The sequence below is a fragment of the Protopterus annectens genome, chromosome 2.part1 (genome assembly GCF_019279795.1).
Source record: "Protopterus annectens isolate FY-2018-M chromosome 2.part1, PAN1.0, whole genome shotgun sequence".
Lineage (NCBI taxonomy): Eukaryota > Metazoa > Chordata > Ceratodontiformes > Protopteridae > Protopterus > Protopterus annectens.
Window position 1 is genome coordinate 646323879 of NC_056729.1, and position 12668 is coordinate 646336546.

The 12668-nt window shown below is 41.7% G+C and overlaps 1 protein-coding gene across 1 annotated transcript in view; it reads right to left on the minus strand.

The window, feature by feature from the left end:
- The window catches only part of EFHC1 (EF-hand domain containing 1), an 856688-nt gene that overhangs the window by 234922 nt on the left and 609098 nt on the right, over positions 1 to 12668 (minus strand). Inside the window, exon 8 of the mRNA XM_044062385.1 lies at positions 5878 to 6091. Coding sequence (XP_043918320.1) covers positions 5878 to 6091 — 214 coding nt within the window. The remainder of the gene's footprint in view (positions 1 to 5877; positions 6092 to 12668) is intronic.

The following is a 12668-nucleotide window of genomic DNA, read 5'->3' on the forward strand; positions in this document are numbered from 1 at the left end:
TGTGCTTCAGTGCCCTGGGATGGAACCCAGCACAGATGGAGCAGGAGGTTTGAAGGTGGGCTGCCCCACACACACCAGGCACAGAGTGTGGCTGTTGGCTGGGGAGAGCTTATGGCCACACTTTGTGCACTTTCTGAAGCCTGGCTTGGGAGTTTCGGACATGATCCCAGGTCAGGCCCAGTACACTCACAAGCACACACCACACACACTATGAAGGATAGGAAAAGTAGAGAAAGAGCTTTTTGAACCAATGACCACACGGAGGGATGGATATAAAGTAGGAAGAGAAAATACAGAAAGAGAGAGAGAAAAATCCCAAAAAACACTCACTTACCAAAAAATGAAGCCGAGAGCTCAGACCATGATGCAAACTTTACAGGTGTCAAATGAGATCCGAAGGGAGGAAGGAGACAGAGGCATTAAGGGTGAGGGGATGAGCTTTGAGCTCAGATCAGATGCTGGATATGCAGCCAAATTGGATCCGATATGGATCAGGAACCTGCAGGTTGGAGATCAAATGAAGACAACTACTTCAGATCAGTGAGTTAGGATAAATAGTGTCTACTCTATTTGTTGTTTCAGGTGCACCTCAGGGATCAGTTCTGGGCCCATTTTTGTTCAGTATTGTTTTTTCAGTTATTGCAAAGGATAGTAGACTTTGGATATATAAATATGCTGATTTCAAGATCAGATTTATTATCCAGAATAGTAATGACATCGAGCAATTAAACATGCACCTTGCCAGACTGAACAAGTGGGCTGCAATTGTTGGTTTCACCTTTAGCTCAGAGAAATTAATATTAATGTATTTCTCAAACAAAATGTTAAAATCACCGATTTATTTAGCTTCATATGTGCTCTAAATGGTTGACACCTATCAAGATCTGGGTATTAATGTTACCTGCAATCTGTCTTTTAAAATACAGGCTATTACAGCTGCCACAAAAGCAACTAAGCAGATGGGTTTTCTGTTAAAGAATCTTACAACAAGAGATGCACATTTTCTAACTGAGATGTTTAAATTTTATATAAGGCCAGTTATTGAATACAACATAGCCTTCTGTGTTTATTCAACCTCACAGCTAAACAGTCTGGAACTTGTTTAAAGGAGAGTCACTAAAGGAATGGTTCAGGTCAGTCATCTGAACTATTTGATGCAAGTTCCTGAACTTATTTTCCATCAATTACAGGTATTTGTGGGGAAATTTATTTTGGCATACAAAGCTTTTTTTTGACAGCAGCTTTTAAATTATGTTTGACACAGAAAATAATAATAATAGAAGAACTTTGAAACACAATAATTTGAAAGTTGTCACTAAAATGGGAACATGCTCTATTAGACATTCTTACATATCTGTTAAGTTGACTCCTCTTTGGAACAACTTACCAGTGCACATAAGATCTGCTGATGGACTGGACAGTTTTAAGTGAGGACTGGATGCCTGGGCTGGGGATATAGCATATGAGGCTTTGTTACTAGAATCAGCCCTCTTAGATGGCTCTTGGGCCTACGTACTGTATAGTAGTGATAATGATAATGATGATGTACTGTACCCAAATAGGATGTTGGACAGGTATTTATAAGCTACCTCTGTCCATAAGGGGCATGGGTGCCAGGCCCGGTGTAAATTTCCTATTTTCCATCTACGGGTCTAAGTTTTGCTTAAATTGGGTAATAGACAAACTCAGCTTCACATGGATGGGAAGCCTGTTCCATAGGAGGGTCAGTCTCTGGGACACATACATGTCTCTTCAGCATGTTCTGTTTAAGTCACAGACAGAATTCAGGTCCTTAAACCTTATATTTCTGGTACTGTTTGACTTACAGATTTGCAGGAGATTCATAAGTGTACGGTTTGTGGATGGCTTGTAAGCCAGGCGTAGATCAACCCTTAATAATGTACTGGAAACTGAGAAGAGGGAAATGACTTTAAGGAGCTCTGTCTAACGCAGCCTCTGAGGTCAGTCTAGTTGCTGCATATGCCTGGTCAGGTACATACCAAAGGGAGCACTGTACACTATTATTGGTCTGATAAGGGCAGCGTATAATGTATCTAATGACTTCTTTGGACCAAGATGTCATGCACTTACTTATAATTTGCACAACATAAAAGAAGTTCCTCAGCACTGTGGTCATGTGATGGTTGAAGGTAAGGCAACTGTCTATGTGAGTACCCAGATTCCTGACCACTGGGTCGATTCTCAGAGAGATATTACCAATGTGGTAATTAGCCAGGATGGTTGACTTCCCAAAGGGTACACATATGCATTTCTTGTCATGGAGTTTAAGACCATGGTTTAGCACCATTTTTAAGTCAGAGATAAGCCTTCTTGAAAAGGGGAGTCAATGATAACCCCTAGCTTGCAATCGTCTGCAAACTTAGTCAGCCATTAACTTTCAGCATTTGTTTTCACTACAGAGAAATAGATGCCAAAAAGGAGCAAGCCCAGTACTGAGTCCTGGGGGACTCAACAAATGACTGGCCTCTTGGTGAAGGTGGCCTCACCTATTTTGACTTTCTGGGTCCTATCAGTAAGCCACTTGGCTATCCAGCAGGTGATAAAAGTGTTTATACCTAATTTAGTGAGCTTGTCTATAATGCCTGAGTGGGGTATTGTATTAAATGCCTTGGCAGGGTTGAGGTAAGCTGTGTGCACACTCTTGCCCTTATCCATTCCTATGGCGCCCTGTCAAAGAAGTTCACCAGATTTAATAGGCATCCTTCCTTTAACAAAGCCGAACTGTGATGGGCCCAGAGTTTGCTAGCTACCTATGTCCTCATTTATGATTTTTTTCATGGCCTTACATATGAGGCTGGTCAGACTTATGGGCCTGTAGTTATCTGGACCACTGGTTGGACCTACTTTTTTGCAGGGGAATGACTTTAGCCATCGTCTACTCCTTGGGAACAAAACCTAACTGTAGGCAGCAGTTGAAAAGTGATTCAAGTGGACCAGAGTGGTCATGTCTCATGTTATTTAGTAAGCATCCTGGGATGTTATCAGGGCCCATCGATGTAGTGTTTTTGGCCTTGGGAAGTGCACTGAAGACCTATTCCTTAGTAATGGTTGGGGGGATTGTAGTATGCAGTATTTCCCTTCAACTGCTGGGGGTGGGGGTTTGAGATGAACCTGTCAGCCAAAAAATTGTCAATGGCCTTCAGATCAGTGTGAGTGATGCCATTTACAGTAAGTTTACAATAAGTTCTGAACATGGTGCGTATTTCCCTTGATATTATGGACAGCTTTGTGGTTGTCCTTTGCCTAAAAAGCTATTTTTTTCTTCAAATTTAGCCTTTGAAGTATTAATTAACCCTCTTAGCTGCCTGCTTAGATTGGTAAAAGTGTTTTTAGTGTGTTGGGTTTTGTTTCTCCTACACCTAGCTAAGATTTGTCTTCTTTTGTTGAATAACCAATTAATATTGTGATTACACCAGTGTGACTTGTCTGGGCACTGCTTGCTCTATACAGATATCAATATGGCTGTTCAGGGATTTTGTAAATAGCTCAGCATATGCTATGGTGTTTACTGGGTTTGGGAGTGCTTGGAATTTGGCCAATATGTTGCTTATTAGAGAGAGGTTAGCTCTGGAATAGTTCCTAAAGGTTTTTGATTTCGCTGGGTTCCCAGATTTAATTTTATTTCAAGCAATACTGCCTTATGGTCAGATCTGACAAGCGAGAACATTACATTGGATGAGGAACATCACTCTCCCATGTTTGTGAGTACAAGGTCAATGATATTGGTAGGAAAATGGACCAACTGTTCCAGGATGTTGGCATTAACATAGTTTAGGGCTTGTGCATTAGAACTGGTGTAGGAGTCACAATCTATAGAGGGGTAGTTGAGATCCCCCATGAAGATTGTATTGAGTTGAACAGTGAGGAACTCTAGTGCATAGAGATGGGTAGTATGGGTTTCCTGGGACATGGAGGGGGACCTATAGGTTGCAAGAATATGGTATGAGACCCTGTTTATGTGAGCTGCATATGTATGAGTTCCAGTGAGTCATACACATTAGTCTGGATGTGATGTTGTTTTTAATAAAAACTGAGACTCCTGCACCTTTAGTTCCCTCCTGTGTAGTAGCTGGTCTAAAGGTGAGAAAATTGTTATAACTTTGCACTCCCAAGGTACTTTCTGTGACTTTAAATGATGCTTCTGTTACTACACAGATGTCTACATTCTTCAGGGACAGGAAGACTTACAGGGAGTGAAGTTTCTTCTTAAGACTTCTAGCATTGAACAGTACCACCTTCAGACTTTCTTTCATAGGTTCATTTAAGTCAGGAGATTTATCAGTTTGGCATTGCCTAAAAAGGCACTACTGGAGTGGAAAAGGACTTCACCAATATCTGAAAGCCTAGAAGGGAAGTGCAGACCATCCCTGGCAAAGCAGCGTGATCTGTCAACCATGTCCTCCAAGGCCGTCAAATATTGTATCCACTTGGACTGACATCAGAAGCTAAGTCAATTGTTAAAATTAATCATTTTCTGTTGGTAACAACACATCATCCTTGGAGAAGGTAGTATGCTGCTCAGTGCTAGGCTCATACCTGCCTAAGACACAATCAGCGAGCTCGATCATGTCTCTCTTCATGTAGTCAGTGGAGGCAGATCTCAGGTTAACACCCACATGGACTATGACAGAGTCATAATGGTACCTGTGATTCAATAACCTGAGTGCCTGTGTGACTTGAAGGATTGTAGCCGCACAAAGACAGCTAACCATGACTCTCTCCTTACTCAGTCTGGTGAGGAAGACATCAATGTGCTACACTACAGAATCACCAATGACCAGGAAATTTTGTTGTCTGCTGGTTTGCCTTAATGGCTTAGTAATAGAGGCAATGGATACAGTGTTACTATGTGTAGCTGTTGAAGGCGTTTTAACAGCGTGTCTACCTGGTGCCTTAGGACCCTTTTTTATTTTGCAGTGTAGGAGGTCTTAGTGTTTTAGGAAGGTTACCTGTAAGTGCCTCAGCATTAGTAGTTTTATGTGTATAGTCTTTACCCTGTGCAGTGGGCATGGTGCAAATGTCACTGGCAACTTCTATAGGATTAGTTTAGGTTGTATGAGAGAGTTTTACCTCCAGCTTAAAGTGTATTTACACCTCTCGCATACTTTATCTGTTTTACTAAGAATAAGTGGGTTGTCAGTGTGCATGAGGCCATTGCTACAATGCCTCAGAATCCCCATCTTAACCAGATTGGCCAGAGAGGCCACAACCCATATAGCCTAAATGTCACTGCAGCAGTGAGAATGATGAACTTCTCCATCTCTACCCCTTCTTCGTCTTCTATGCATCTGTGACAAACAATTAGTTATAGTTAAATGTTGTGATATAAAGGATGGGAGGTTGACATAATGATTAAGGTGTTTACCTTACAAACACAAGGTGCAGGATTTGATTCTCACATGGGGTAATTGGCTAGGCTTAAAATAGCCCACAAGGGCAGTTAGCCTAGTACTTATCTATGAACCTATGAACCTATAAATGAGAGTAAGACATGTCTATTTTTTTGAAAACATTTCTAGTACAGACTACCTTCCATGTAGCATTTGTCTCTTCCACTACTTTCATTGATAAATGCAGCTTCTCTTAATAACCTCTCCTCCTACAGAAAATACATAAATATTTGCAGATCATATCAGAATCTTCATAACTTTCATTAATTGTAGGTGAACTATATGTAACCACTCCAGCAAGGACTCTTTGATGGAAACTTGATGGAAATTGTTTCAGAAAGATAAATTAAACTGGTTACTGCAAGGAGGTCCAAAGATGACGGCAACGACATGTTAGACACATTAATGGAAATTGATTTTCATTTGCTGCTCCTTAAGCAGCTAGCAGATCTGCCATGTGACTTACCTTCAACAATGCTCCCAATGGCAAAGTCTTGAGGTCCATAGTACTGAGGGTTACCAATGGTAGAGCCAGGCTTTAGTACCTTGGCTTTCTCAAGAAACTTTCCTCCTCGGATACCAGAGTTACGAATAGGTGGCTCATAGATACTAATCATGTCACTGGAGAGGAAGAAGGAGATGATGAAGCGACGTCTTTTGTCTTCTGGGTTTATAGAATCCTGTGGATCAAAAGAAAAAAATGAAGCATGTAATTAATACTTAGCAAAATTATACCTTACTTACTAGGAGAAACCTGTGACACCTATGATCCTTAATTTGACGTTTAAATATATGACTCAGCAAAATATTTTTTTCTTTCAGTTCAACATCTTTGATGAGCAGCAGCAACTCACCAATTATGTTAATGTAAGCTCAGCTTATTTCACTAGGTTATCTTGCTATAACTTTGCCTTTAAATCAGAATGTTTCTTTAGCTTTTATCTGTAACAGGTAGAACATTCCCTGACCCTTGCCAGGTCTGAGGCCATACACTGAGTACCAACAAATTCAAACACTTGAGCAAATGTAGGCAGCTGGGGATGCAATTTTAAGAACTTCTGCATATACCGACGCATTTAATTCACTTCTGATTTTCCTTGTAACTACTATAATTGGTTTCATTATAATAGTGCCTGTCTGATTATTAGGCTATTATTCAGATGAACCAGAAATGCCAAAGCATTGTTCACTGAATACTGCCAAAAATGATATTTGTCTAAACTGGACAGAAACTTTAAGTTGTACTCAGGGGAGCCATTTCTTTTACTTTTGACAACTATGGAGATGAGTTAGCAAGAGTACTGGTCACATGCCACAGACATAAAAGTTGTACTTTTTGTGCTTTTCTTTAATATGGTTTCCTTTACATCAAACAACGCTTTTGGTAAAAGTTCCAATGGAATGTGCTTTGAATATGCTCCTTTTACATTTCTGATCCCTTATCCCTCCCACTGTAATGCTTCTCACGTCCTTTTCTTTGACTAATGGAGTCCCCCCCTCTCATTTATGCCTTCATTTATACATATGTACAAGTCACATCTGTTAGTCATATGTGTGTGTGTTAGTGCATCTCTTCTCATCTTTATTGTCATTTTAGTCCCTCTTTTTTTCACCACTTGTCTGCCTTAGTGCTCCCACTTTCTAGTCCTGTGCTAACATGATCTGCTTATATTGTGGCACTTTTTATTTCTTTCTTTTGATTAAACCCACTTAAGGTGGGCATATATGTTACAGAAGCCTATGTTACTATATCATGTACAGTTATTTCAAAAATGGAAAAGTAGAGAAGGTCAGTATTAGGGATTGAAACCCCCCACACTCACACTTCAACTGACATACTGTACTTCCAGCATATCTTCACACTACTCCAACACAAACACACAAAGTGTGAGCAAGTTAAAAGTCTGACATACTACTGAAACAGATAGACACAGAAACATATCCATGCTTACACACACACACACACACACACACACACACACACACACACACACACACACACACACACACACACACACACATCTTCTAGTAGCGCACATCAAAAACTGACAGCAAAAGAGAATGTAGCTTCTAATAGGGTATACCAGGAAGTGTTTTTATTGGAGCATGTATTGTGCTGTACTGGTTATCATCAGATATCTATATTTGTTAGTCTCTACCTGTGCCTGTGATGTACAGCTAATGCAGATGAAGGCATGGTAGTTCATAGGTTCATAGATATTTACTAGGCTAATGACCATAAGGGCCTTTATAAACCTCGCCATGCATTCCAAATCTCTGACAAGTTCTGATATCCTTGATAAGTGTAAGCATGGGACTGGGAGATGAACCATTTACAAGTTATCTGTGTCCATTAGAGACATAGGTGCCAAACCAGGGATGAATTTCCAGTCTCCCATCCAATTGTCCAAGTTGCAGTTGAATTGGGTTAGTGAAAAACTCTGCTTCACATGGCTTGGGAGCCTGTTCCATGGATAGGGTAGTCTCTGGGACACATACCCATCTCTCCAGCAGGTCCTATTTATATCACAGGCAAGGTTTAAGTCTTTAGAATGGGTAATTCTGGTGCTGTGTGTTTTGTGGATATGCAGAAGGTCCATCAGATTGGGGTCTGACAATACCCTGTATGCCAGGCATAGATCTCTCCCCAAAAGCCAGCAGGAGACAGAATACAGGGATAGGGACTTGAGGCAGTCTGCATAGGACATGTTACTTACACCTTGTATTCTTTTAGTGAGGAATGTCTGTGGACGTCCCAATTGTTACATATGCCTAGTTAGGTACATACCAAAGGGGGCATTGTACTCAATGAAAGGTCTGATGAATGCCGAATACAGTGGAACAATGACTTCCTTGGACTTAGATGCCATACCTTTGTTTATAAGTTGCACAACATAGAATGATTTCCTCACCACTGTAGACACGTGATGATCAAAGGCTAGATTACTATCTATGTGTGCCCCTAAGTCCCTGATTACTCGGTCAGCTCTAAGGGGTGTGTTGTCAATATGATAGTTACCAGGGATGGATGACTTTCCAAAGGATACTATTATGCATTTCTTGGCATTAAGTTTTAGTCCATGGCTCTGACACCAGTTGTTTGTCTGTGTCAGCCCCTCCTGGAGAACATTTGTGTGAGTATGAGCTTCAATGACAGCTCCTAATTTGCAATCATCTGCAAATTTAGTCATCCAGAAACCACTGACATTGGCCTTGATGTCTGAGAAGTAAATGCCAAAAAGGAGCTGTCCAAGGACTAATCCCTGAGGGACTCCACTTGTGACTGGCCTCTTTGTAGAGGTGGACTCCCCAATTCTAACTTCCTGGGTCCTGTCTTTGAACCAGTTGGCTATCCAGTATATCTTCACACTACTCCAACACAAACACACAAAGTGTGAGCAAGTTAAAAGTCTGACATACTACTGAAACAGATAGACACAGAAACATATCCATGCTTACACACACACACACACACACACACACACACACACACACACACACACACACACACACACACACACACACACCTTCTAGTAGCGCACATCAAAAACTGACAGCAAAAGAGAATGTAGCTTCTAATAGGGTATACCAGGAAGTGTTTTTATTGGAGCATGTATTGTGCTGTACTGGTTATCATCAGATATCTATATTTGTTAGTCTCTACCTGTGCCTGTGATGTACAGCTAATGCAGATGAAGGCATGGTAGTTCATAGGTTCATAGATATTTACTAGGCTAATGACCACAAGGGCCTTTATAAACCTCGCCATGCATTCCAAATCTCTGACAAGTTCTGATATCCTTGATAAGTGTAAGCATGGGACTGGGAGATGAACCATTTACAAGTTATCTGTGTCCATTAGAGACATAGGTGCCAAACCAGGGATGAATTTCCAGTCTCCCATCCAATTGTCCAAGTTGCACTTGAATTGGGTTAGTGAGAAACTCTGCTTCACATGGATGGGGAGCCTGTTCCATGGATAGGGTAGTCTCTGGGACATATACCCATCTCTTCAGCAGGTCCTACTTATATCACAGGCAAGGTTTAAGTCTTTAGAATGGGTAATTCTGGTGCTGTGTGTTTTGTGGATATGCAGAAGGTCCATCAGATTGGGGTCTGACAATACCCTGTATGCCAGGCATAGATCTCTCCCCAAAAGCCTGTAGGAGACAGAATACAGGGATAGAGACTTGAGGCAGTCTGCATAGGACATATTACTTACACCCTGTATTCTTTTAGTGAGGAATGTCTGTGGACGTTCCAATTGTTGCATATGCCTGGTTAGGTACATACCAAAGGGGGCATTGTACTCAATGAAAGGTCTGATGAATGCCGAATACAGTGGAACAATGACTTCCTTGGACTTAGATGCCATACCTTTGTTTATAAGTTGCACAACATAGAATGATTTCCTCACCACTGTAGACACGTGATGATCAAAGGCTAGATTACTATCTATGTGTGCCCCTAAGTCCCTGATTACTCGGTCAGCTCTAAGGGGTGTGTTGTCAATATGATAGTTACCAGGGATGGATGACTTTCCAAAGGATACTATTATGCATTTCTTGGCATTAAGTTTTAGTCCATGGCTCTGACACCAGTTGTTTGTCTGTGTCAGCCCCTCCTGGAGAACATTTGTGTGAGTATGAGCTTCAATGACAGCTCCTAATTTGCAATCATCTGCAAATTTAGTCATCCAGAAACCACTGACATTGGCCTTGATGTCTGAGAAGTAAATGCCAAAAAGGAGCTGTCCAAGGACTAATCCCTGAGGGACTCCACTTGTGACTGGCCTCTTTGTAGAGGTGGACTCCCCAATTCTAACTTCCTAGGTCCTGTCTTTGAGCCAGTTGGCTATCCACCGGGTAATATACGGGTTTGTACCTAACCTCTTGAATTTGTCAACAATGGTAGGGTAAAAACTGAAGGCCTCAACAGGTTCCTTCGAGATCTGAACTCAGATCACTGGATTCAGAGTCCAGAGTGCTAACCATTATACCAGTTTAAAGAGCAGCACCATAATCAACAGGATTCAAACCTGTGGAAACCCCAATGGATTTCTAATCCATCGCCTTAACCACTCGGCCACAATTACAACAGTAGTAGTAGCAGTAGTAGTAGTAGTAGTAGTAGTAGTAGTAGTAGTAGCAGTAGAAGTAGTAGTAGCAGTAGTAGTAGTAGTAGTAGCAGTAGTAGTAGTAGCAGTAGCAGTGGTGGTAGTGGTGGTGGTGGTGGTGGTGGTGGTGGTGGTGGTGGTGGTGGTGGTGGTGGTGGTGGTGGTGGTGGTGGTGGTGGTGGTGGTGGTGGTGGTGGTGGTGGTGGCAGTGGTGGTGGTGGCGGTGGTGGTGGTGGTGGTGGTGGTGGCAGTGGTGGTGGTGGTGGCAGTGGTGGTGGTGGTGGTGGTGGTGAGTGGTGGTGGTAGTGGTGGTGCTGGTGGTGGTGGTGGCAGTGGTGGTGGTGGTGGTGGTGGTGGTGGTGGTGGTGGTGGTGGTGGTGGTGGTGGTGGTGCTGGTGGTGGTGGTGGTGGTGGTGGTCGTGGTGGTGGTGGTGGTGGTAGCGGTGGTGGTGGTGGTGGCGGTGGCAGTAGTGGTGGTGGCAGTGGTAGTGGTGGTGGTGGTGGTGGCAGTGGTGGTAGTGGCAGTGGTGGTAGTGGCAGTAGTAGTGGCAGTAGTGGTGGCAGTGGTGGTGGTGGCAGTGGTAGTGGTGGCAGTGGTAGCAGTGGTAGCAGTAGTGGTAGCAGTGGTGGCAGTAGTAGTAGCAGTAGTAGTAGTAGTAGTAGCAGTACTAGTAGTAGTAGTAGTAGTAGCAGTAGTAGTAGTAGTAGTAGCAGTAGTAGTAATAGTAATAGTAATCTACTGTATGCATCATTTATTTTATGAGGGTACCTCATGGAAATTATGCTTGATTTGTATCCATCCATTTGCTGTCTACACTTTATCCAATTCATAACCTTGACCGAGGAGCCAATGCTAGTAATAAATGGATGCAGGACAGAATGCTCAATTTCCTAAAATTAAAAACTCATGCTTTGATATGTTGAACTGAACTCCACTAGCAAAGAACAAATACATGAGTACTTACTATAACACTTGGTATTTGAAAACATGAATAATGAGATAAGACATGAAAGGAATGCTATCATTGTTGTCAGCTTTATTTTTAGTCTTTGCAGCAGTGTACAGAAAACTATGCTACATTATACCCATATAGGAACCTGAATGAGGTAAAGGTACCAGTAATTTAAACATAGACACATAATTCACAACCATTCACCTCCAGAATGGAACACTACATCTCATAATGTGGAAAAAATGGGCAAAATATGGAGCACCTACTAACAGTTTCAACTAGGAAGCTCAAAAGGTGGTTAAATGTGTTACTTTATACTTAGAACAAGTTCTTTTGATGAATTAATATGATTCAGTATTATTTACCATGGATATCAGTTTGAAAAATTCTTAATACTAAATGTGTGGCAGAGCCTTACAATGTGGAACGGTGAGAAAATGAAAGTTATGTTCCTACCATAATGATAGATTCGTGTGGCCTGCTTTTCATCTGGTTTAAGTGTGAGTTGTCAGGTCCAACAGGATCTGACCTTGGCACTTATCAGGAAGATCTTGCTTCAGAGCTCTGGCTCCTCCCCTACCCATAACTCCCTGTGCTCCACCTAATCACCTCAGATCAAGTTTGCCCTGTTTAGAAATCCTAATTACTACCACAAGCAATAAAGTTAACTAGTATCAGCTAGAAAATCATGCTGCAGCAAATTGCAGGTACATTTTATGCAAATGTAAGTGATACCTAGTTAATCCTAACCCAGTTCTCAGGAATACAAATGATGATGTGGAGGGGGTTGGCAGGTGGGATGTTGAACCGGATGAAAACCAGACAACATGGATCTATCGTTACACTAAGTACATAACTTTCATATCCAATACAGTCTATTTTCATTCAGTTCAATTGTGGGACAGATTCTCAAGCACTAAGGCCTGGGTGGACTCATGGAAGGATATTCCTGAGCATGGTGGAGCCAAAGGATAAATGAGACCTGGATTGTTCATCCAATTTGTAGTGAGAAGTAAAGATATGAACTGTAGACTAAGTAGCTGCTGTGTGGATATCATCAATGGAAAGTCTGCTTGCAAATGCTGTAGATGCAGCCACCACTCTGGTTGAATGTGCTTTTGGTTGAAATTATAACACAGTCTTTTTTCATATATACAAAGTAAATACATTCTGAAAGCCATGCAGACA